Source organism: Oncorhynchus clarkii, chromosome 4 (assembly GCF_045791955.1).
Source record: "Oncorhynchus clarkii lewisi isolate Uvic-CL-2024 chromosome 4, UVic_Ocla_1.0, whole genome shotgun sequence".
NCBI lineage: Eukaryota > Metazoa > Chordata > Actinopteri > Salmoniformes > Salmonidae > Oncorhynchus > Oncorhynchus clarkii.
The window spans coordinates 75,015,715-75,043,113 of NC_092150.1; the positions used below are offsets into that span (position 1 = coordinate 75,015,715).

The 27,399-nt window shown below is 45.0% G+C and overlaps 1 protein-coding gene across 1 annotated transcript in view; it reads right to left on the reverse strand.

Annotated features, from left to right (window-relative positions):
- LOC139407282 (fibronectin type III domain containing 1) overlaps positions 1 to 27,399 on the reverse strand; it is a 113,442-nt gene that overhangs the window by 35,211 nt on the left and 50,832 nt on the right. Inside the window, exons 2-14 of the mRNA XM_071150924.1 lie at positions 18,220 to 18,414; positions 17,110 to 17,196; positions 15,921 to 15,989; positions 10,012 to 10,293; positions 9,542 to 9,640; positions 7,332 to 7,449; positions 7,055 to 7,242; positions 5,235 to 5,342; positions 4,562 to 4,756; positions 3,144 to 4,360; positions 1,173 to 2,444; positions 886 to 997; positions 302 to 655 (exon numbers count right to left, since the gene is read on the reverse strand). Of these exons, the coding sequence (XP_071007025.1) occupies positions 302 to 655; positions 886 to 997; positions 1,173 to 2,444; positions 3,144 to 4,360; positions 4,562 to 4,756; positions 5,235 to 5,342; positions 7,055 to 7,242; positions 7,332 to 7,449; positions 9,542 to 9,640; positions 10,012 to 10,293; positions 15,921 to 15,989; positions 17,110 to 17,196; positions 18,220 to 18,414 (4,296 nt within the window). The remainder of the gene's footprint in view (positions 1 to 301; positions 656 to 885; positions 998 to 1,172; positions 2,445 to 3,143; positions 4,361 to 4,561; positions 4,757 to 5,234; positions 5,343 to 7,054; positions 7,243 to 7,331; positions 7,450 to 9,541; positions 9,641 to 10,011; positions 10,294 to 15,920; positions 15,990 to 17,109; positions 17,197 to 18,219; positions 18,415 to 27,399) is intronic.

The following is a 27,399-nucleotide window of genomic DNA, read 5'->3' on the forward strand; positions in this document are numbered from 1 at the left end:
GCTGCTACTACTACTACAACTACTATTACTACTACTTCTACTACCACTTCTAGTACTACTATTGCTACTACTACTACTACTACTACTACTACTACTACTATTACTACTACTACTACTATAACTACTATTACTACTACTTCTACTACCACTTCTAGTACTACTATTGCTACTACTACTACTACTACTACTACTACTACTACTACTACTACTACTACTACTACTAGTATACTAGATACTACTAGATACTACTAGTAATCTGACAATACATACAGAAGCGTTAGTCAGCATTAGTCAGACTCACCTTCAGGATAACAGTCCAGGACACCATCAGTATCCAGCATTGGGAATCCATTCTCATCCCTGATTAAAAATGTTCCTGGAGGACAAGATGGGAACACCAGCATGGTCGTGGTCTCCTCTGTGGTCATTTCAGTGGTGGTTGGGAGTGTGGTTGGTTCAGGTGTGGTCGTAGTAGGAGGTCTGGTTGTGGTTGTGGTTGTGGTTGTGGTCCTGGGTTTAGGCCGGTCCAGGCCAATGACGGGTTTGCCACCCACGGTCAGGAACTTGTCTTTGGGGTTGACCAATGGTTGGCTCTCCCGACCATGACCGAACAGAGCCTGACCCTCCTGGTTCACCAATGGGCTGCCCTGGTGGTCTAGTAGGGGAGAACAAACAATCAATGATCTATCTGTGTGAAAACCATTTGAGAAACAAAACAGTTAGATTTTGTGCTGTAAGTGTGATATATCCCTTTCTCCGTAATAAATAAGGGGAATGAGAAGTCTTGACATACCAACACATTTACAAAGCTCTTAGGAAAGTAGACCTGCAATACTCATAGAAACGGTGTTCAATAAGAGAAGGTATCAGTATACAGTATCTCACCAAAGATGGTGCGTCCATCCTCTCCCAGCACCACCCTCCTGGGTCGGCCCTGAGAGTCCTGGAGAACCATGCCATTCTCGTTCATCAGGACCCCCTCATCCAAGTCCACCACCTGAAGAAAACAACACATACACACCACAGTGTTGAAGACAAGACTCATACTGTCATAGGGAACATTACATTAAGGAAAGTCTGCATAATGGTTATCATTGCAGGTGAAAAGTCAACAATAAATGTCTCCTTTCAATCCCCTTGTAACTTTGGAATTGAGACACAGACACACATACCCATTTGGCTCCATCAGGCCCAGTGATGTACCTTCGTCCATTAGGTTTTGTGTTGTCATTAGGTGTGCTGGACTCTTTGTCACTGGTCACTGTGAGATTGGGGCGGCCATTTTTACCATTACCGTTTCCGTAGCCAGGCTTGAGGCCTCCACTGGGGGTTTTACCCCTGAGGAAGGGGTCTGACCGACTGGGGTAGCGCATCCTTATCCCCTGCCCCCCCAAAGAGTCTCTGGATGAGGAGGAGGAGGAGTCCTGAGACCCCTGGGATCCCTCACTAGAGGAGGTCTGTCTGAGGGAGGGGAGAGAGAGGGAAGGGGGGGAGCCTCCAGTGCTAACACTAGTGCCCCCGTTAACCCTGTGGTCTGGCTGTGCCAGACTAGAGGAGGAAGAGGAAGAAGAGGAAGGGGATGTGTCTGGGTTAGAGGAATCTAACTGTGTGCTCTTTGCTGGTTGTGCTCTAAAGGGGAACCTAGAAGCCATCTGCCTGTTTGTGAGTAGGGGGGATCTCACCCTCCCGTTGGGACCTAAAATGGGACGTCGGGGGAATGTAGAACTGGGGATTAAACCGGGTCTGGTTCTACCAAGCTTGGGGTCCACATTCTTGTTATCCCCACTCTGGGACACCCTGCGGGGGGTACTGGGGGCTGAGGTAGTGGTAGTGGTGGTAGTGGTGGTAGTAGTTTTGGGGACAGGGGTTGGGTCTGTGACTTTCTCATAGATCTCCTTACTCCCCTCGTAGAGATAGTCCTCCTCATGGTCATTACTGCTGTCCTCCCTGATGCTGCTTCCTCTGTGGACTGGCTCACTGGAGTCTCTACGACCACTAGAGGAGGGGTTGGAGGAGGAAGAGGAGGTGATGGGATTCCTAGATCCACCTAGAACTGCATTCCTGTTGGGCAGAGAGGGTTTAGGTGACCCCGCCCTCTCCCCGTTCTTTAATGGGTAGAGGGTGGAGGAGGTTTTAGCATCTTCACTGGTCTCCTGCAATGCTGAGGTCCTCGATTCCCCTGAGGCTCCTGCTGCCCCCGTAGCTCCTGCTGCCCCCAATGCAACTGTCCTGGAGGGGGTTCCTCTAAGGAGGGGTCTCCCTGCCCCAACGGAGGACGAGGAGGTAGTCCTGCTCCAGGGAACCCTCCCGTCCGCCCGGGGGGAGGAGGCCCTGCTACTGCTCCCCGTCCCTGTTCCAAACCTGCTCTGGTGACGATTCCCGAAGGGGTTCATCCTGGAGGGAGGGGGAGCTGGGGTGTTGTAGTTGTTCTCCCCCCTCGCTCTCTCCTCTCTCCTGTCTCCCCTCTCACCCTCCTCTCTCCTGTCTCCCCTCCCTTCCTCCTCTCTCCTGTCTCCCCTCCCTCCCTCCTCTCTCCTGTCTCCCCTCTCTTCCTCCTCTTTCCTGTCTCCCCTCTCACCCTCCTCTCTCCTGTCTCCCCTCCCTTCCTCCTCTCTCCTGTCTCCCCTCTCACCCTCCTCTCTCCTGTCTCCCCTCTCACTCTCCTCTCTCCTGTCTCCCCTCTCACTCTCCTCTCTCCTGTCTCCCCTCCCTCCCTCCTCTCTCCTCTCTCCCCTCCCTTCCTCCTCTCTCCTGTCTCCCCTCCCTCCCTCCACTCTCCTGTCTCCCCTCCCTCCCTCCTCTCTCCTGTCTCCCCTCCCTCCCTCCTCTCTTCTGTCTCCCCTCCCTTCCTCCTCTCTCCTGACTCCCCTACCTTCCTCCTCTGTCCTGTCTCCCCTCTCTCCCTCCTCTCTCCTGTCTCCCCTCTCAACCTCCTCTCTCCTGTCCCCCGTCCCTGTCTCCTCTCTCCTGCCTCCCCTCCATCCCTCCTCTCTCCTGTCTCCCCTCCTTCCCTCCTCTCTCCTGGCTCCCCTCACTCTCTCCTCTCTCCTGTCCTCTCTCCCTCTCTCCTCTCTCCTGTCTCCCCTCCCTTCCTCCTCTCTCCTGTTCTCTCTCCCTCTCTCCTCCGTCCCGTCCTCTCTTGCGTCCTCCTCTGAGGGATGTGTAGAGGATATGGTCTGGGAATTGGAAGTGGGTTCTTCTTCTTTTGTGGCCTTTGTCTCTGTGTTTTTGTAGTCGTTGTGGTCATTTTTCTCCTGGTGGTGTGTTGAGTCCTGCGCGTTAGGAGTATGTGAGCCGTGAGTGTGTGACGTTTCAGGAATCTTGCCTCCGGTCGATGTTGAGGCTGACCCAGGTTTGCGGAGTCCAGTCAGAACTCGGCCATTTGGATTCCCTCGAGACAGGATCCCGGGTTTCCTCCTGCCATAACCATATCCACGACCTGGCAGAGCAGGACCCCTACCCACAGAAGGTGCCTCGGCCTCGGGCTCTGAGATGGCCTGCTCTGGGGTGGAGGGGGAGGGTTTGGTTTCTGTGACACTGGGCTGGTCATAGGTGTTTTTACCCTCGGCGTAGTTGGTGACCGCATCGTCTTTCCTGATGGCTGCTGACTCCTGGTTGTGGGATGGGCTGGAGGACAAAGAGGAGGAGGAGGAGGCACTGTCCATTTCTGCATCCTGTGTCTTCGGCTGGAACACTGACCCTAAGCCTGATGTCCGGGAGAATTGCCGTCGACCAGAGTTGATGCGTCTACCGGAGAGAGGTTTGCGGAGAGGGTAGGAGGGTTTGGACGATGATGAGGAGCCCTCTGATGAGGGAACCTCTGTTTTGAGGCTGGGGCTAGAGGTCTCATCTACAGCTGGATCTTTCCCTCTCCCTCTGCCATGGCTCCTGTCCTCCTCCTCAGGTTCAGAAGGAACACCGTTGTTCTGAGTCAATGCTTCTTTCTTCTCCTCCAGAGCCTCGTTGGTGAGCATCACCTTCTTCTGTTCTTCTGGATTGGGTTCTGTTGTTTTGTACTCCTCCTGCTGTTCATCCTCTATTTCTGTCTCTCTCCCCTTATCTCTGGCTGAAGAGGTACCGCCTCCTAGTTGCTGATTGGTCGCCCCCTTCCTGACCGTGCCCCTCACATCTGAGAAGATGCTGTGATAGGAGCGTGTCTGGGTGAGTGGGCGTGTCCGTCTGGTGGCGGAGGATGTGGTCTGGGTGGGTGTGGTCAGCTGTTCGGTCACAGCATCTAATTGGAGGTCGGTGTCATCGTCATGGTAACTGTCCTGTTCGGTGGTCCGAGAAGGTGTGTGGCTGGTTCTACGGCCTCCTTGGCCCTTGGAGTGATGAGTTGTTGGGGAGGCAGCGCTGTTGGCTGACAAGTAAGATGGAGTATTAGTTAAGTGTACAAACCATTAGGACATTAGAAATGCAACTATCAACACACACACATGCGGAAATGCACTCACACACACACACACACACACACACACACACACACACACACACACACACACACACACACACACACACACACACACACACACACACACACACACACAGTAGATGTGCTTACTGGTGCCACGAGGCACAGCCACACTGAAGGCTTTGGTTTGAGGGCCCTGGCCCCTCCTGTTGGTGGCCCTGATCTTGAAGATGTAACGGTCCCCAGGCTGGAGGCCGTCTACGATGGCTGAGGTGATGCTGCCGCGGTATGTCACTGACTTCATCCCAAAGGGTTTCATGGCAGGAGCGTAGGACATGATGTACTCTGAGGGGAGGAGTACCAGGATCATTACATAGCACCAACAATGTATGTGTTTAATAAAACTGAATCAATAAATTGATGTATAATGTGGTTTAGAATTGATGGATTGATTAAGTATTTAGGTGGGGCTTTGATTGATCAATTGAATAACTGATGGATTCATATTGATCAATTAGTTGACTGTTTGACTGTTTATTTGTCAACACATATTTGACGAGAGATACAGATGTACACAGCAGGAAATGCCAAGTTGTAGCGTATTAAACATTTTAAAGTTTGTAATTTCCACACCTGATTTGCTATAACAAAAAATGTATCAACCACTTCAACAATGTCCATTAGTTATAATCCACACAATAATTCACATTTCCTTTTGCTGCAGGATTATTTTCCAGCTGTGAGAAACTGGTGAAATGTAGATCCTACATCTGTACAGTGAAATCATCTACTGAAGGATCAGAGAGGAGTGTCATGCTCTGACCACGTATCCTCCCGTTGGGTTCCTCAGGAGGGTCCCAGGTCGCCGTGACGGCGGTTCCCTTCCCTCTCAGCGCCTTCACGTGAAAGTTCTCTGGAGGACCGGAGGGAGCTGAGCAGCACAGAGGACAAAAGGGATGAGAAGGAATGCGTACCGAGAGAGAAGACAGAAGCTAGGAGAAGAGAAGAAGGAGAAGTGGCTACTTGTTCAGTAACAGTACTGTTCCTGCCAATAGGCTTCAAATAGGGAAAAACGAATGTAAAGTTTGCTATACGTTTCCAGAGAACACACCCCGGAGATCCTCTAAGGAAATTTAGACTAGAGCTCCAAGCAGCAGTCAGCTAGGCTGCATGAATGCTACAATATGAATGTTACACTCATGACAGAACTGTATGACACCAGTATACAGGATTAGTTAAGGGAGGATTGGAGTGATATACACCAACTGTGCTGAATTATGACATAAAGCAATGAGATGGAAATCACAAACTGGCAGAGGTTTTCATGAAGGTATTTTATTAGATCCCCATTGGCTGTTCCAAATGCAGCAGCTACTCTTCCTGGGATCCAGACAACATGACATAATACAGAACAGCAATAGACCAGAACAGCTCAAGGACAGAACTACATACCTTTAAAAGGCCTACATATCAATGCATACACATATTCTATCTAGGTCAAATAGGGGAGAGGCGTTGTGCCGTGAGGTGTTGCTTCATCTGTTTTTTGAAACCAGGTTTGCTGTTTATTTGAGCAAAATGAGATGGAAGGAAGTTCCATGCAATAAGAGCTTTATATAATACTGTACGCTTTCTTGAATTCGTCCTGGACCTGGGGACTGTGAAAAGACCCGTGGTGGCATGTCTGGTGGGGTAAGTGTGTGTGTCAGAGCGATGTGTAAGTTGACTATGCAAACAATTTGGGATTTTCAACACATTAATGTTTCTTATAAAAAGAAGAAGTGATGCAGTAAGTCTCTCCTCAACTCTTAACCAAGAGAGACTGGCCTGCATAGTATTTATATCAGCCATCTGATTACAATGAAGAGCAAAATGTGTTCTGAGCCAGCTGCAGCTTAACTAGGTCTTTCCTTGCAGCACTGGACCACACGACTGGTCAATAATCAAGATAAGACAAAACTAGAGCCTGTATGACTTGCTGTTTGGAGTGTGGTGTCAAAAAAGCAGAGCATCTTTTTATTATGGTCCAGTCCTCTCCTCATCTTGACAACCATTGAATCTATATGTTTTGACCATGACAGTTTACAGTCTAAGTAAGGTAAGGAGGGATTGAATGGAACAATCTGTATTAAATATGAATCAACGCCAAAAACCTATGATTCACTCTTAAATCTTTCATTGTATGACTCACGTGACTCTTTGAAAATGTAAATAAAGGAAAATAGCAGCTTTAATCAAGAAAATACCATTTTCTCTCTTAAAGGGGCAATCTTATATAAACTCATTGATTCTTGAATGTAATTTATGAATGCCTCATGAGCTTAGTTCAACTGTCATACAACATCAGAAAACAAAATATAACGTTGTTTTACTCCAATGTTTGTAAACAAAGTAAATGTAAATAAACACTGTAAAGCCTCATAACGTGGTTCAAACTATAATGTTGATATCGTGGATGGTCAGTCTATAGTCTGTCTGTTAATCTGAGAGTGGTTACATCTCCGCAGCCACATCACTAATCCCTTTACCAAAACAGTCGCTTTTGTATTGCTTGAAATGTAGATTTCCACTTTAAAAGATGGGAAATGACATTGAAGACTTGGGGTTATCCTTTCTTTTCAGACAGGAAGTAAGACAACCTACCCGATTCTGGGGTCCTCTGGAACACAGATGTGCTCCACTTGCCATGGTTGTCTCTCTTGGAGATGCGGACAGAAAACTCGTACATCCTGTCAGCTGACAGGGTATCTATCAGCAGCCTCCTCTGGTTGGTCTCCTTGTACTCCCATCGAGCAGACTCACCCTTCTCCCTGTACTTCACTGTGTAGTGTCTGGAGAGGGGAAAATGGACTATATGACTTATCGCTCTCTCTCTCTCTCTCTTTCTCACAGACACACAAAAACACACACACTCTCTCACCTGGAGTCCCCAGGGAGGACCTTCTCCATCTCGATGGACGGGTCCACCCAGCTGATGAGGACAGACTGAGGGGACATGACCCTCACGCTGATGTCTTTGGCCTCATGCTCCTCAGGCTCTGCATGGGGGATACACAACACACAACATGGTCTGGAGGTCTGAAGGTCTAAGCACAATTAACTGAAAATAAGTTACTGTACTTAGACAATAAGTTACTATACTTAGAAAAAAAAGGTTATATCTAGAACCTAAAAGGGTTATTTGGCTGTCCCCATAGGAGAACCCTTTGAATAATATTTTTTAGGTTCCAGGTAGAACCCTTTCCACAGAGGTTCTACCTGGAACCAAAAAGGGTTCTCATATGGGGACAGACGAAGAACCCCTGCTGTACTCCCTCTTCACTCATGACTGCAAGGCTAGGCCTTGTTGCCCGATGACACAACAGTTGTAGGCCTGATCACCGACAACGACGAGACAGCCTAAAGGGAAGAGGTCAGAGACCTGGCCGTGTGGTGCCAGGACAACAACCTCTCCCTCAACCTGATCAAGACAAAGGAGATGATTGTGGACTACAGGAAAAAGTGGACAGAGCACGCCTCCATTCTCATCGACAGGGCTGCATTGGAGCAGGTTGAGAGCTTCAAGTTCATTGGTGTCCACATCACCAACAAACTAAGATGGTCCAAACACACCAAGACAGATGTGAAGAGGGCATGACAAATAGAGTGTGGCAAGCGGTACCGGAGCGCCATGTCTAGGACCAAAAGGCTCCTGAACATCTAGTCAAATGGCTACCCAGACTATTTGCATTGTCCCCCCCCAGCTCTCCCCCTCTTTACACCTCTGCTACTCTCTGTTGTCATCTAAGCATAGTCACTTTAATAACTCTACCTACATGTACATACTACCTCATCTGACCAGTACCTCCCTGTATATAGTCTCGGTATTGTTAGTTACTGCTGCTCTTTAATTACTTGTTACTTTTATCACTTATTCTTATCCATATTTTTTAAAACTGCACTGTTGTTTAGGGGCTCGTAAGTAAGCATTTCACTGTAAGAATACCTGTTGTATTCGGCACATGTGACTAATACAATTTGATTTGATTTGATTGGAACCCTTTTTTCTAAGCGTGTGCATTACTGAAATGTAGTCTGTTTTTACATTGCTATATGAGGAGAGGTGTTGAAATGGTGTAAAACTTTAAAAAGTGTGTTGTGTCATGTGGTTTGAGTGTTGTAATAATATAAGATAATAATGTAATAATACAATACAATATAAAATTGTAATAATATAATAATGTATTAATTAAATATAATAATGTAGCAATATAATCATGTCGTATTATAATAATGTAACAACAGCATATAGCAATATAATCATGTAATAATATAAATAATATAATCTAATCATGTAATAATCTAATAATGTAATAATACAATATAATAATGTAATATTATAATAATGTAATAATACAATATAATAATATAATCATGTAATAATATAATAATGTAATAATGTTATAATACAATATAATAATATAATAATGTAACAATATAATAATGTAATATTATAATAATGTAACAACACCATATAGCAATATAATTATGTAATAATATAAATAACATAATATAATCATGTACTAATATAAATAATATAACATAATCATGTAATAATACAATATAATAATATGATCATGTAATAATATAATAATATAAATAATATAATATAATCATGTAATAATATAATAATATAAATAATATAATATAATCATGTAATAATACAATATAATAATGTAATCATATAATAATGTAATAATATAATATAATCAAGTAATAATACAATATAATAATGTAATCATATAATAATGTAATAATATAATATAATCAAGTAATAATACAATATAATAATATGATCATGTAATAATATAATGTAACAATATTGTAATAATGTAATAATATAATAATGTACTATTATAATATAATCATGTAAAAAATATAATAATGTAATATAGTATGATAATGTAATTATACAATAATGTAATAATATTGTAATAGTGTAATAATATAATAATGTAATAAAATAATATAATTAGTAGCTTGAGTGTTGTCTGAAGAGGATTTCCTTGCAGCTGGATGAAGTTAATTAAGAGTGGTTATAAAGGCTTGTAAGAACGTTGTAAAGACTTATAACATGATCATAAGGTGTACCTGGTGGAGCTTTTTTGGTCAGGGTGGCCCTGCTGCTTGGCGCGCTCCGCCCCGTTGCTCTCTGTGCCTGCAGTGATACCACATAGACGGACTCAGACGCTACGAACAGAGAGACATAGGCCAGCGTTTAAACTCTACAACACACTATGGGTGGGCACAAAACACACACAGTACATACTGTACTGTTTACACAACAATATACAAGAAAGACAACAAGTAGGCGACCAGTACGATGAAGAAAACTTTAGTAAACTATGAACAGGTAATACCTACAAAGAATACATACGCTGTAAGTAGGAGCAGATTAACCCTTTTATAGCATCAAGACGCACAACTGCAACGTGTTTATACTACTGGACTCTTCTTCAGGCTGAGTTTTAGATTACCTGCCATTTAAGGGCCTACCTTCTAATTCCCTCATCACACAACAATATGCAAACTCAGTGTGAGAGAGATCCAGGTGCTCTTACCTAGTTTGAGGTTGTGTCTGTTTCTCTGGTCTGCCTGTGGCTGGGTGTGGTGTTGTTGGTGTTGGGACCTCTGGTCAAGCAGGGCTGGCCCTGCCCTAGCCCTTTCTGGCTGACGAGGGCCGGAGGACGACTGGGGGGGTCTCCGGATCCGCTGCCCCCCGGGGGAGGTTAGGCCTAAGGGGCGCAATGCCTCATCTACTCCTGTCTCTGTTCCTGTCATCACATGAATCCTCACAGGGGGGTCAGGCCTGGGCCGGGTGTCTGGAGTAGGAGATGGACGAGCTGGAAGAGAGAGAAAAATATCGCTGAAGTGCAGTATGGTTCACCTGACCCTGATAAGACCATAAGGAATCTCAGGTTCACATGCAGATCGCTGCAATCACTACTATGAGTTTCTATCTCATCATTATGCTTTGAAATGTTTCAAATGCCGTGGAGTACTCAGGGAAACTCCCCTTATGTCCCACTTTGCCCAAAAGGAATTATTCTCCAATAATCACAACAAGTTACAGTATCTGAGACGCTGTAACCATTGGAGATGTCACAACGTGGACACAGACAGCGACCACGGACCACACAATCTTCCCATGTCATCTGCTGCTGCTTCCTGTTTCCTACTTCCTGATGATATCTGTCTGACTCCAGCCTGGACAGTCGTCTCAGACAGACAGCCAGACAGTTCCGCCATCCATCTTCTCTTCCCCAGCCCTCCCGTGCTTCGCTGGCATGCCGAGTGATAGCATTGACAACATAATGAAAAACATGTCCCTCCCTTTCCTTTCTCTCCTCCCCCCATCTCTCATCCCTCTTTCCCATAATCATTGTCAGATGAAAGGCTGTGCGGTCTTCTTTCCCTCAGAGTGAATTTGCTGCCTTTGCAGCAGAGGTTGATACAATCCAGTCAGACAGTGATAAAGTAGAGGTGGGCATAAGATAGGGTCATAAAGGGTTAGTCACTACGCTCTTATGAAATGAATATGTAGGAGATATTACCTGCTGGGTCAGTGAAGGAGAGATGAGAAGAGGATAAGTGAAGAGAAGAAAGTAAAGAAGGATAGGAGGACAGGACAAGAGTTCCTGACAGGACAGAAGCAGTCTGTGTGTGAGAGGGTTTGCTGATCTATCTCTGCCCTGCCACAACTAATCCCCCCTTCTCTCTCTCTCTCTCTCTCTCTCTCATATTATGTGCAAATAGCTAAAGGACAAATTGGAAAATAAATAAACATAAATATGGGTTGTATTTACAACGTTGTTTGTTCTTCACTGGTTGCCCTTTTCTTGTGGCAACAGGTGAAAATCTTGGGAGAATAGATATGGGAGTTTATCAAAATTGGGTTTGTTTTCAAATTCTTCGTGGCTAATCTGAGGGAAATATGTGTCTCTAATATTGTCATACTTTTGGCAGGAGTTTAGGAAGTTCCACCTCATTTTGTGGGCAGTGTGCATATAGCCTGTCTTCGCTTGAGAGCCAGGTCTGCCTACGGCGGCCTTTCTCAATATCAAGGCTATGCTCACGGAGTCTGTACAGAGTCAAAGCTTTCCTTAAGTTTGGGTCAATCACAGTGGTCAGGTATTCTTCCACTGTGTACTCTCTGTTTTGGGCCAAATAGCATTCTAGTTCGCGCTGGTATTTGAAAAAATTATTTCCAATGTGTCAAGTAATTACAGTTGAAGTCAAAGGTTTTCATACACCTTAGCCAAATACATTTAAATTCCGTTTTTCACAATTCCTGACATTTAATCGTAGTAAAAACTTCCTGTCAGTTAGGATCACCACTTTATTTTAAGAATGTGAAATGTCAGAATAATATTAGAGAGAATGATTTATTTCAGCTTTTATTTCTTTCATCCCATTCCCAGTGGGTCAGATGTTTACATACACTCAATAAGTATTTGGTAGCATTGCCTTTAAATTGTTTAACTTGGGTCAAACGTTCCGGGAAGCCTTCCACAAGCTTCCCACAATAAGTTGGGTGAATTTTGGCTCATTCCTCCTGACAGAGCTGGTGTAACCGAGTCAGGTTTGTAGGCCTCCTTGCTCGCACACGCTTTTTCAGTTCTGCCCACAAATGTTCTATAGGATTGAGGTCAGGGCTTTCTGATGGCCACTCCAATACCTTGACTTTGTTGTCCTTAAGCCATTTTGCCACAACTTTGGAAGCATGATTGGGGTCATTGTCCATTTGGAAGACCCATTTGTGACCAAGCTTTAACTTCCTGATAACTGATGTCTTGAGATGTTGCTTTAATATATCCACATAATTTTCCTACCTCATGATGCCATCTATTTTGTGAAGTGCACCAGACCCTCCTGCAGCAAAGCAACCCTACAACATGATGCTGCAACCCCCGTGCTTCACGGTTGGGATGGTGTTCTTCAGCTTGCAAGCCTCACAGTTTTTCCTCCAAATGGTCATTATGGCCGAACAGTTCTATTTTTGTTTCATCAGACCAGAGGACATTTCTCCAAAAAGTACGATCTTTTTCCCCATGTGCAGTTGCAAACCGTAGTCTGGCTTTTTTTATGGCGGTTTTGGAGCAGTGGCTTCTTCCTTGCTGAGCGGCCTTTCAAGCTATGTCGATATAGGACTCGTTATACTGTGGAATATAGATACTTTTGTACCTGTTTCCTCCAGCATCTCCAGAAGGTCCTTTACTGTTGTTCTGGGATTGATATGCACTTTTCGCACCAAAGTACGTTCATCTCTAGGAGACAGAATGCGTCTCCTTACTGAGCGGTATGACGGCTGCGTGGTCCCATGGTGTTTATACTTGCGTACTGTTTTTTGTACGTGGCATTTGGAAATTGCTCCCAAGGATGAACCAGACTTGTGGAGGTCTTGGCTGATTTCTTTTGATTTTCCCATAATGTCAAGCAAAGATGCACTGAGTTTGAAGGTAGGCCTTGAAATACATCCACAGGTACACCTACAATTGACTCAAATGATGTCAATTAGCCTTTCAGAAGCTTCGAAAGCCATGACATCATTTTTTGGAATTTTCCAAGGTGTTTAAAGGCACAGTTAACATAGTGTATGTAAACTTCTGACCCACTGGAATTGTGATACAGTGAATTATAATTTAAATAATCTGTCTGTAAACAATTGTTGGAAAAATTACTTGTGTCATGCACAAAGTAGATGTCCTAACCGACTTGCCAAAACTATAGTTTGTAAACAAGAAATTTGTGGAGTGGTTGAAAAACAAGTTTTAATGACTCCAACCTAAGTGTATGTCAACTTCCGACTTCAACTGTACCTTTTTGTTTTCTCATGATTTGGTTGGGTCTAATTGTGTTGCTGTCCTGGGGCTCTGTGGGGTCTGTTTGTGTTTGTGAACAGAGCCCCAGGACCAGCTTGCTTATGGGACTCTTCTCCAGGTTCATCTCTCTGTGGGTGATGGCTTTGTTATGGATGGTTTGGGAATCACTTCCTTTTAGGTGGTTGTAGAATTTAATGTCTCTTTTCTGGATTTTGACATTTAGCGGGTGTCGGCATAATTCTGCTCTGCATGCATTATTTGGTGTTTCACTTTGCCCAGGTCTGACAGAGCTGTAGGCCCTTCTTGGTTGGGGACAGAAACACCAGATTATCAGAAAACAGTAGACATTTGACTTCAGATTCTGAGGCCGGGTGTTGCAGACTGTTCTAATATATATGTTGAAGATGGTGTGGCTCAAGCTGCATCCCTGTTTCACCCCACAACCATGTGGGAAGAAATGTTTTTTTTTTTTGCCAATTCTAACCACACACTTGTTGTTTGTGTACATGGATTTTATAATGTGGTATGTTTCCACCAGCACCACTTTCCATCAATTTGTAGAGCAGACCCTCGTGCCAAACTGAGTCAAAAGCTTTTTGGAAATCAACAAAGCATGAGAAGACCTTGCCTTTTCTTCGGTTTGTTTGTTTGTCAATTAGGATGTGCAGGGTGAATACGTGGTCTGTCGTACAGTCATTTGGCAAAAAGCCTATTTGACATTTGCTCAGTACATTGTTTTCGCTGAGGAAATGTACGAGTCTGCTGTTAATGATAATGAGGAGAATTTCCCCAAGGTTGCTGTTGACACATATCCTACGGTAGTTATTGGGGTCAAATTTGTCTCCACTTGTATGGATTGGGGTGATCAGTCCTTGGATCCAAATATTGGGGAAGATGCCAGAACTAAGGATGATGTTAAAGAGTTTAAGTATGGAATTTGTGGTCTGCAGATTTTATCATTTAATTTAGGATACTATCAACACCACAGGCCTTTTTGGGTTGGAGGGTCTGTATTTTGTTCTGTAGTTAGATAGATAACTCTTCGTGTTTGTTTAGTGTTTTCCAATTTTCCCAGAAGTGGTAAGAGTCTATGGATTCTTCAATTACTTTGAGACTCCTCGCTCCCTCTATCCCTCTCTCTTTCTCTGTTTATCACTCAAATTTAAATTCAGAGAGAGAGAAAGAGAGAGAGGGAGAGAGAGAGAGCAAGAGGGAGACATAATGAGAGAGAGAGAGAGGGGGGAGAGAGAGAGCAAGGGAGAGAGAGGGAGAAGAGAGAGGAGGAGAGAAAAAGCAAGAGAGAGAGAGAAGGAGAAGGACATAGTGTGAGAGAGAGAGAAGGAGAGAAGGAGAGAGAGAGAGAGATAGATAGAGTCTGCCCTCCTGCAGAGGGCAGACTGAGGTGTTCCATTTGGTTTCAATCAACTGCCTTTTCTTCTATTTCTCTTGTTTTTTCTTCTTCATATTCTCTCTCTCTCTCTCTCTCTCTCTCTAGCCCCTCACCCTCTCTCTCTCTCTAGCCCCTCACCCTCTTTCTATCTCTCTCTCTCTCTCTCTCTCTCTCTCTCTCTCTCTCTCTCTCTCTCTCTCTCTCTCTCTCTCTTGCCACACCCCCCTCTCTCTAGCCCCTCACCCTCTCTCTCTCCCTCTCCCTAGCCTTTCTCTCTCTCTCTCTCTCTCTCTCTCTCTCTCTCTCTCCCTCCCTCTCTCGCCCCTCACCCCGTCTCTCTCTCCCTCTCTCGCCCCTAACCCTCTCTCTCCCTCCCTCTCTCTCACCCCTAACCCTCCCCCTCTCTCTTGCCACTCACCCCCCCTCTCTCTCTAGCCCCTCACCCTCTCTCTCTCTCTCTCTCTCTCCCTAGCCCCTCACTCTCTCTCTCTCTCTCTCTCTCTCACCCTCTCTCTCTCCCTCTCTTACCCCTCACCCTCTCTCTCTTCCTCTCTCTTGCCCCTCACCCTCTCTCTCTTCCTCTCTCTTGCCCCTAACCCTCTCTCTCTCTCTCTCTCTCTCTCTCTCTCTCTCTCTCTCTCCCTCTCTCTCGCCCCTCACCCTCTCTCTCTCCTTCTCTCTCGCTCCTCACCCTCTCTCTTCCTCCTCTCTCGCCCCTAACCCATTCTCTCTCTCAATTTCAATTTCATTTTAAGGGCTTTATTGGCATGGGAAACATATGTTTACATTGCCAAAGCAAGTGAAGTAAACAATAAAAAAAGGGAAATAAACAATAAAAATGACAGTAAACCCTCACAAGAGTTCCAAAAGACTAAAGACAACTCAACAACCCTCTGACTGCCAGATATTAGCTTCTGTCTTTTGTGGAAGGGATACGAGGTGCTACGGACCAGGCCAGACATACCAGTGGTTCAGTTAGATAGACCCGCCCCATCGACTCAGAGCAGAGGGAGAAGAGAGGGAACTGGGCTATGTTTCCCTGGCTACCAGAGTCATAACATTAGGATTAATTATCAAATTAGAGAATGGAGCTCTTTTTACCTTTGCAATGACAGCTGCAATTTTACATTTGCCTGTGTAATGGGACTTCTAAGGATAATTTCACTTCTAGTTCCAAGACTAACATGCACATGAACAATATCCACGTTGGTGTAAATATAGACTCGTTTGAGTACACTGGAGTCACGTTCTATGTTACCTGGAGAGGATGCGTTGACAGGTGCCCCGCCCACCACTGCAAAGCCGTCCAGTTTGACCCATTCACCACCTGGGGAACAGGTAATCACACACAGGTAAACCACAGGGTCAACATTGAACAAGTAAGTACTGCAGACTTCACACAGGTAAAAAGAAAAAACACACAGGTGGTTTTCAGTATCTTCTTTTTATCATAACAAATCAACTATTAGTACTGAAAGCAGTATGACGTCACTGTTCTAACATTTCAATCAGGTTGTACCTCTCCTCCCCCTCTCTCTTCATCTCTCTCTCGCCCTCTTCCCTTCTCCACCATTGCACCTCTCTACTCCTCCTCTTCCTTCTCTCTTCCTTCTCTCTCTCTCTCTCTCTCTCTCTCTCTCTCTCTCTCTCTCTCTCTCTCTCTCTCTCTCCATCCATAACTCATATTGTGGACCTGTTGCTATAACAGAGGTCTGTACAAACACATTAATGATGAAGAAGCAACGTGGTGTTATTGACGATGACTAATGCTGCTTGCATGTTGTGGGAACAGATTGATCTGCAAGGAGCAAATCATCTCATACACTCCCAGTCCCTCTACACACACACACACACACACACACACACACACACACACACACACACACACACACATACACATACACATACACACACACACACACAGACAGACAGACAGACACAGAGTCAGTGACCACAACACATGGGTTTGGGTTATTGGACCGAGGATAGGTTTAGATGTGGAAAACAAGGGCTGGCCCCAGGCTTGGGCTGCTGATGAAGTATAGCCCTGTGATGCCAAGCTCCAAGCTCAGAGGAAAATGGAAATGTGACAAAGGGCGGGTGAACTGCTTTCATACTGTTGGAAAACATCAGGCCTTCAGTTGGGTTTTGGTCCTAAATGCCCTAAAAACTTCCAATAATTACAGTCTGGGGCTGCCATGTTTTAGTCGGGGTATGTTGTGACTGTTTAAAAGCACTGTGCACATTAACAACGTGTGTTGAAACGCATCTCTGACCTTCTGGTTAACAGTGGAACACACACACACACGCACGCACACACACACACACACAGTAGATGTGCTTACTGGTGCCACGAGGCACGGCCACACTAAAGGCTTTGGTTTGAGGGCCCTGGCCCCTCCTGTTGAGGATGTAACGGTCCCCAGGCTGCCCCCCCCCCCCCTCACCTCCTGGCGTCTCTGCTCTGTAGACAGGTTTGCTGATCCCCTCCTCGTTCTCGGCACTCATCTTCAGAAAGTGCAGAACTCCGGGCTCTGAAACACACTCCGTAGTTTCAGAGGCCAATCCTCTCTCTCTCTCCCTCCCTCTCTTTCTCTCCCTCATCCCTCTTTCCCTCACTCTCTCTCTTTCTCTCCTCTCTCTTTCTCTACCTCTATCCCTCTCTCTCTTCCTCTCCCTCTCTCTCTTTCTCTCTTTCTCTCCCTCTATCCCTCTCTCTCTCTCTTTCTTTCTCTCCCTCTATCCCTCTTTCTCTCACTCTCTCTCTTTTTCTCTCTCCCTCTCTCTTTTTCTCTCCCTCATTCCTCTTTCTCTCACTCTCTCTCTCTCCCTCCCTCCCTCTCTCTTTTTCTCTCCCTCATTCCCCTCTCCCTCCCTCCCTCTCTCTCTCCCTCCCTCCCTCTCTCTTTTTCTCTCCCTCATTCCTCTTTCTATCACTCCCTCTCTCTCTCCCTCCCTCCCTCTCTCTTTTTCTCTCCCTCATTCCTCTCACTCTCTCTTTTTCTCTCTCCCTCCCTCCCTCTCTCTTTTTCCCTCCCTCCCTCCCTCCTTTTCTCTCCCTCATTCCTCTTTCTCTCACTCTCTCTCTCTCTCCCTCCATCCCTCTCTCTTTTTCTCTTCCTCATTCCTCTTTCTCTCACTCTCACTCCCTCTCTCTCTCCCTCCCTCCCTCCCTCTCTCTTTTTCTCTCCCTCATTCCTCTTTCTCTCACTCTCTCTCTCTCTCCCTCCCTCTTTTTCTCTCCCTCATTCCTCTTTCTCTCACTCCCTCTCTTTCTGCCACCACCAGTCCTGTCATGCTCACCCCCTAACATTCCTTCTTACTCTCCCTCACTTTCTCTCATTTTATCTTTCCCACTCTCCTTCAGTCCCACTTTATTTCTCTCTCTCTCTCTCTCTCTCTCTCTCTCTCTCTCTCTCTCTCTCTCTCTCTCTCTCTCTCTCTCGCTCTCTCTCTCTCTCTCTCTCTCTCTCTCTCTCGCTCTCTCTCTCTCTCTCTCTCTCTCTCTCTCTCTCTCTCTCTCTCTCTCTCTCTCTCTCTTTTGTTCAATGTCTTACCTACATCCTCCAGTACCTCGGAGCGTCTGTCCTTGTCCACCTTGATGAAGCGCAGTGTCCTCATGGACTTTCCGTAGCTGATGGTGTAGCGGTCCACCGGGCGACCGTCCAGCTGGTTGGGAGGTTCCCAGCTCACCCTCAGGCCCTTGTCCACTGACGTCAGCTTCACGTTCCGCGGCCGCAGGGGCTTTTCTGCTACGCACGCACGGAAGAAAATACTTCATGTTGGTACATTTTAAAAAGGAGGAGGTGTAGGGGCTCAACTGGTCAATGACATGAAAACAAGACGAGGAAGGGTTCTTTTTCTGTCTTCTTATTGACTGCATTTACCCAAACAAAACAAAGCAAATACGTATGCTCAAATTAAACAGGACAGGAAGTGGAAAGAAAAGATTTGCGTATACTTCCTTTTGATAGTGTTGAAAATGCAATTGTTATTGAGATGACAGCATAACACGCTCCATGTCCAACATCAGGCCCAGTAAATGGAATAAAGCATTTAGTGAAGGATTAAAACATCGATATAAAAGTTCCAGTCTAACCCTGGTCAACAGACAGATAGGCACTGGAGTCCTTGGAAAGGAGTGTGTGAGGGTTTAGTTGATAATGATTCAGCATAGAAAACAATCTCATTTATATACATAACTGAATTCATCATGATCACAAACAATGCCAGTAAGACTGCTGTTGATGAAACAGACTGCTGTTGATGAAACAGACTGCTGTTGTTGAAACAGACTGCTGTTGTTGAAACAGACTGCTGTTGATGAAACAGACTGCTGTTGTTGAAACAGACTGCTGTTGATGAAACAGACTGCTGTTGATGAAACAGACTGCTGTTGATGAAACAGACTGCTGTTGTTGAAACAGACTGCTGTTGTTGAAACAGACTGCTGTTGATGAAACAGACTGCTGTTGTTTGCACGGATATTGCAACTCCAGTAGATTCTTACTGGAGTTTATTACAAACAGTCAAATGGATGCACAGGAATCATGGATACAGTAATTATTTCTTGAGCTGTCTAAAGAACCCCATCTGATGCTCAGGATCAGAGTATTCAGGATGGCTTCCTTCATCTGCTGTATATCATGTTCATTAACAATCTGTAGGAGTTTCCTAGTTTACAGGTATCCACCCAGGTAGAATTTTCCCGGCTAACTGTTGGAAGGTGGAACTCAATGTTTCATGTTCCCAAACAGTTTGGTTTGTGGGAGACAGGAGTAACTCCTGTCATTCATGCTGCATGTAAGCAGGCGCTCCCAGCTCTTTATAGGACGGATCTGTGGTCTCTGACTTCTTCTAGAGTTTTACTTTGTGCTGAAAGCCCTTCTCATCACGATTCCTGCTTACTGCATACTGCTTACTGCTTACTGCCTACTGCTTACTGCCTACTGCTTACTGCTTACTGCCTACTGCTTACTGCTTACTGCTTACTGCTTACTGCCTACTGCTTACTGCTTACTGCCTACTGCTTACTACTTACTGCTTACTTATGATTCAACTGCTCTGGCGCCTAGCTCGGGGACACAGAACCTAATCTTTCATACACACCTTAACTGGAGACTGCATATGTGTGTGTGTGTGTTAGAGAGAGAGAGAGACAGAGAGAGAGTGTGTGTGTGTGTGTGTGTGTGTGTGTGTGTGTGTGTGTGTGTGTGTGTGTGTGTGTGTGTGTGTGTGTGTGTGTGTGTGTGTGTCTGTTCTTGTTTTGCTGGTCCAATGGGGACATTGAACTGTTTGCACACCTTCCGTATGGGGACGTCATGACTAACTGGGGACAAATCTGTGCGTGCGTGCGTGCGCGTGCGTGTGTGCGTGTGTGTGTGTGTGTGTGTGTGTGTGTGTGTGCGTGAAAGAGAGAAAGAGAGAAAGAGTATGATACAAAAAATCCTACTTTCACATGTGGAATTGCAAGTTCACATGGGAATATCAATCACATGAAAAAATCTATTTTGCAGGATCACATACAAGAAAAAGTGATATTTTCACATGTGGAGTTTTCTTGCATGTGATCCTGCAAAATAGATTTTTTCATGTGATTGATTTTCACATATGAACTTGCAATTTAAAAACAATAATTTGCAAAAATCTAATTTGCAGTTTCATATCTGAAAAACTTTTGTGTGATTATTTTTCAAATGTGAACTTTATTTACATGTGAACATACGACATACGACACTGCAAATTAGATTTTTCACATGTGATTGTTTTTCACATGTGAACTTGCAATTCCACCCACACTTGAAAGTGAACATTTCATTTGCAGTTTCACATGTAAGAAAACTCCACATTTACTCCAATGTTTATAAACAAAATAAATGTAAACAAACACTATATAGTCTAAAAACATGAAAACTATGATTTTGATATTGTGGATGGTCAGTCATTGCATCCATAGCGTAGTCAGTGGATTTGAGAGTGGTTACAGTTCTCCAGCCCATCTCTCAGCTTTTTACCGGAACAGGGGCGGGGAACCCACTTAATATTAACGATCCAATGAAGGATTGCTGCTTTAAACACCTTTAATAGAGTCATAGTGTTATTATGTGGTGCAATGCTCTAAGAGGTGAGTTGTTTGTGCCATTAATATCAAGCAAAACCTCTGAAGTTCAGAACAACATTCTTAATACTGCAAAAGAAAGAATGATATTGATAGCAAAACATAAACCCCAAAGTCTTGATAACAAAACAAAATATTGCAAGGAAATCATTTTTAAATGCAAATTAATTGTCAATGGATGCAACGACAAAATCTTTTAGTACATTTTTTTTAACGACAAAATAAAATGCCTCTCTCTTTCCTGCAAGTTTCCCTACCTTTGGTTATGTTACCCTAGCCTTTGCATTCACTGGCTTTTTCCCCTTTGGTTATGTTACCCTGGCCTTTGCATTCACTGGCTTTTTCCCCGTTGCTAGTTTTGGCACATTTATTCCAGAAAGATAGCATCCTGCATCACACTGTTGGTTTTGCCTCTGAAGCTGAGCAGGTTGGTCCCTGGGTAGGAGACCAGAAGTGGGGCTTTGCTTTTCACATGAGGGAAAAACACTTGAAAAAGTACATGTGAAACTTCACACGTGTCTGAAAACAACTTGTCTGACTCAGGAAAATGTCATATATAGGAAGAGATGTGGTACTGAGAGGAAGTCCAGTCAGGGGTAGTGGGAGAGGATGGAAACTGGGCTGACATTATGCTAATTGTCTCATTGTTGAAACATCTAAACTCAATAGATTTCTCTGTTCCCAAAACTAGATTCTGTTACGAACACAGTGCACTAAGTTTTATAGAGTTGACGATTTGCAAAAGGTTAAAAAATGCAGTTGTTTAGAAGGAGTACAAGGTCAAATTGAGTATGAGCACACGCGCACTTCACAGAGGAGTCGTTCCCTAACGGAAATATGCAAATACATGCTACAACGTGCCAATAGGATCTTGTGAGCTCATGTTTGGCTTTGCCCACCTCCTTGCTTGTTCTGCCCACTATGCTTCATTTGCTCCAACTGTAAACGACACAGATGAACTATCTTGGGTTAGTTATAAATATCTTTGTCATGGTTCTTTGTAACCAGCACAAGGTAGGAGATGGAAACACCACAATGCTGCCTGCAGCAGTATCAGGGCTTGTCTGATCAGATTGATCCACTACCAACCAGCTAATCCTGTGGTTTAATTCACACTCTCTCTACACACACACTTTCTACACTGACACACTCTCTCTACACTGACAAACTCTCTCTACACTGACACACTCTCTCTACACACACACTCTACACTGACACACTCTCTCTACACTGACAAACTCTCTCTACACTGACACACTCTCTACACTGACACACACTCTCTACACTGACAAACTCTCTCTACACTGACACACTCTCTCCACATACACTCTATCTACACTGACACACTCTCCCTACACTGACACACTGTCCCTACACTGACACACTCTCTCTACCCTGACACACTCTCTCTACCCTGACACACTCTCCCTACACTGACACACTCTCTCTACACTGACAAACTCTCTCTACACTGACACACTCTCTCTACACTGACAAACTCTCTCTACACACACTCTCTCTACACTGACACACTCTCTCTACACTGAAGGAGGAGGAGGTCAAAGTGCTGTGGTTTAATTCACACTCTCTACACACACACTTTCTACACTGACACACTCTCTCTACACACACACTTTCTACACTGAAACACTCTCTCTACACACACACTTTCTACACTGACACACTCTCTCTACACTAACACACTCAATACACTGATACTCTCTCTACACTGACACACTGTCTCTACACACACACTTTCTAAACTGACACACTCTACACTGACAAACTCTCTCTACATTGACACACTCTCTCTACACACACTCTCTCTACACTGACACACTCTTTCTACACTGACACACTCTCTCTACACTGACACACTCTCTCTACACTGACACACTCTCTCTACACTGACACACTCTCTCTACACTGACACACTCTCTCTACACTGACATACTCTCTCTACACTGACACACTCTCTCTACATTGACACACTCTCTCTACACTGAAACACTCTCTACACTGACATACTCTCTACACTGACACACTCTCTCGAAACTGACACACTCTCTCTAAACACACACTTTCTACAGTGACACACTCTCTCTATACTAACAAACTCTCTCTACACTGACACACTCCCTCTACACACACTCTCTCTACACTAACACACTCTCTACACTGACACACTCTCTCTACACTGACACACTCTCTATACTGACACACTCTCTCTACACTGACACACTCTCTCTACACCAACACACTCTCTACACTGACACACTCCCTCTACACTGACACACTCTACACCGACACACTCTCTACACTGACACACTCTCTCTACACTGACACACTCTCTCTACACTGACACACTCTCTCTACACTGGCACCCTCTCTACACTGACACACTCTCTACATTGACACCCTCTCAACACACACTCTCTCTACACTGACACACTCTACACTGACACACTCTCTCTACACTGACAAACTCTCTCTATACTGACACACTCTGTCTACATACACTCTATCTACACTGACACACTCTCCCTACACGGACACACTCTCTCTACACTGACACACTCTCCCTACACTGACACACTCTCTCTACACTACTACACTCTCTACACTGACACACTCTCTACACTGACACACTCTCTCTACACTGACACACTCTCTCTACACCGACACACTCTCTACACTGATACACTCTCTACACTGACACACTCTCTCTATACTGACACACTCTCTACACCGACACTCTCTCTACACTGACACACTCTCTCTACACTGAAGGAGGAGGAGGTCAAAGTGCAAGGTCAAATTGAGTATGAGCACACGCGCACTTCACAGAGGAGTCGTTCCCTAACGGAAATATGCAAATACATGCTACAACGTGCCAATAGGATCTTGTGAGCTCATGTTTGGCTTTGCCCACCTCCTTGCTTGTTCTGCCCACTATGCTTCATTTGCTCCAACTGTAAACGACACAGATGAACTATCTTGGGTTAGTTATAAATATCTTTGTCATGGTTCTTTGTAACCAGCACAAGGTAGGAGATGGAAACACCACAATGCTGCCTGCAGCAGTATCAGGGCTTGTCTGATCAGATTGATCCACTACCAACCAGCTAATCCTGTGGTTTAATTCACACTCTCTCTACACACACACTTTCTACACTGACACACTCTCTCTACACTGACACACTCTCTCTACACACACACTCTACACTGACACACTCTCTCTACACTGACACACTCTCTGTACACACACACTTTCTACACTGACACACTCTCTCTACATTGACACACTCTCTCTACACACACACTTTCTACACTGACACACTCTCTACACTGACACACTCTCTCTACACACACACTTTCTACACTGACACACTCTCTCTACATTGACACACTCTCTACACTGAGACTGTCTCTACACTGACACACTTTCTCTACACTGACACTCTCTCTACACTGACACTCTCTCTACACTGACACACTCTCTCTACACTGACACACTCTCTCTACACTGACACACTCTCTCTACACTGACACACTCTCTATACACACACTCTCTCTACACTGAAATACTCTCTACACTGACACACTCTCTCTACACTGACAAACTCTCTCTACACTGACAAACTCTCTCTACACTGACACACTCTCTACACTGACACACTCTCTCTACACTGACACACTCTCTCTACACTGACAAACTCTCTCTACACTGACACACTCTCTCTACATACACTCTATCTACACTGACACACTCTCCCTACACTTACACACTCTCTCTACACTGACACACTCTCTCTACACTGACAAACTCTCTCTACACTGACACACTCTCTCTACATACACTCTATCTACACTGACACACTCTCCCTACACTGATACACTCTCTCTACACTGACAAACTCTCTCTACACTGACACACTCTCTCACTCTCCCTACACTGACACACTCTCCCTACACTGACACACTCTCTCTACACTGACAAACTCTCTCTACACTGACACACTCTCTCTACATACACTCTATCTACACTGACACACTCTCCCTACACTGACACATTCTCTCTACACTGACACACTCTCTCTACACTGACAAACTCTCTCTACACTGACACACTCTCTCTACATACACTCTATCTACACTGACACACTCTCCATACACTGATACACACTCTCTACACTGACAAACTCTCTCTACACACACTCTCTCTCCACTGATACACTCTCTCTCCACTGATACACTCTCTACACTGACACACTCTCTCTACACTGAAGGAGGAGGAGGTCAAAGTGCAAGGTCAAATTGAGTATGAGCACACGCGCACTTCACAGAGGAGTCGTTCCCTAACGGAAATATGCAAATACATGCTACAACGTGCCAATAGGATCTTGTGAGCTCATGTTTGGCTTTGCCCACCTCCTTGCTTGTTCTGCCCACTATGCTTCATTTGCTCCAACTGTAAACGACACAGATGAACTATCTTGGGTTAGTTATAAATATCTTTGTCATGGTTCTTTGTAACCAGCACAAGGTAGGAGATGGAAACACCACAATGCTGCCTGCAGCAGTATCAGGGCTTGTCTGATCAGATTGATCCACTACCAACCAGCTAATCCTGTGGTTTAATTCACACTCTCTCTACACACACACTTTCTACACTGACACACTCTCTCTACACTGACACACTCTCTGTACACACACACTCTACACTGACACACTCTCTCTACACTGACACACTCTCTGTACACACACACTTTCTACACTGACACACTCTCTCTACACTGATTCATTCTCTAAACTGACACACTCTCTCTACACTGATTCATTCTCTAAACTGACACACTCTCTCTACACTGATTCATTCTCTACACTGACACACTAACTCCACACTGACACACTCTCTCTACACCAACACACTCTCTACACTGACACACTCTCTACACTGACACACTCTCTACACTGACACTCTCTCTACACTGACACTCTCTACACTGACACACTCTCTCTACACTGACACACTCTCTACACCGACACACTCTCTACACTGACACTCTCCCTACACTGACACACTCTCTCTACACCGACACACTATCTACACTGACACACTGTCTCTACACTGACACACTCTCTAAACCGACACACTCTCTACACAGACACACTCTCTCTACACTGACACACTCTCTCTACACTGACACACTCTCTACACCGACACACTCTCTACACTGACACACTCTCTCTCCACTGACACACTCTACACGCACTCTCTCTACACTGACACACTATCTCTACACTGACAAACTCTCTACACCGACACACTCTCTACACTGACACTCTCTCTACACTGACACACTCTCTCTAAACTGACACATTCTCTCCACACTGACACACTCTCTCTACACTGACACACTCTCTCTACACTGACACACTCTCTACACTGACACAATGTCTCTACACTGACACACTCTCTAAACCGAAACACTCTCTACACAGACACACTCTCTCTACACTGACACACTCTCTCTACACTGACACTCTCTCTACACCGACACACTCTCTACACTGACACACTCTCTCTCCACTGACACACTCTACACGCACTCTCTCTACACTGACACACTATCTCTTCACTGACACACTGTCCACACTGACACACTCTCTACACTGACACACTCTCTACATTGACACACTCTCTACACTGACACTCTCTCTACACTGACACCCTCTCTACACACACTCTCTCTACACTGACACACACTCTACACTGACACCCCCTCTACACACACTCTCTCTACACTGACACACTCTCTCTACAATGACACACTCTCTCTACACTGACACACTCTCTCTACACTGACACACTCTCTACACCGACACACTCTCTACACTGACACTCTCCCTACACTGACACACTCTCTCTACACCGACACACTATCTACACTGACACACTGTCTCTACACTGACACACTCTCTAAACCGACACACTCTCTACACAGACACACTCTCTCTACACTGACACACTCTCTCTACACTGACACACTCTCTACACCGACACACTCTCTACACTGACACACTCTCTCTCCACTGACACACTCTACACGCACTCTCTCTACACTGACACACTATCTCTACACTGACAAACTCTCTACACCGACACACTCTCTACACTGACACTCTCTCTACACTGACACACTCTCTCTAAACTGACACATTCTCTCCACACTGACACACTCTCTCTACACTGACACACTCTCTCTACACTGACACACTCTCTACACTGACACAATGTCTCTACACTGACACACTCTCTAAACCGAAACACTCTCTACACAGACACACTCTCTCTACACTGACACACTCTCTCTACACTGACACTCTCTATACACCGACACACTCTCTACACTGACACACTCTCTCTCCACTGACACACTCTACACGCACTCTCTCTACACTGACACACTATCTCTTCACTGACACACTGTCCACACTGACACACTCTCTACACTGACACACTCTCTACATTGACACACTCTCTACACTGACACTCTCTCTACACTGACACCCTCTCTACACACACTCTCTCTACACTGACACACACTCTACACTG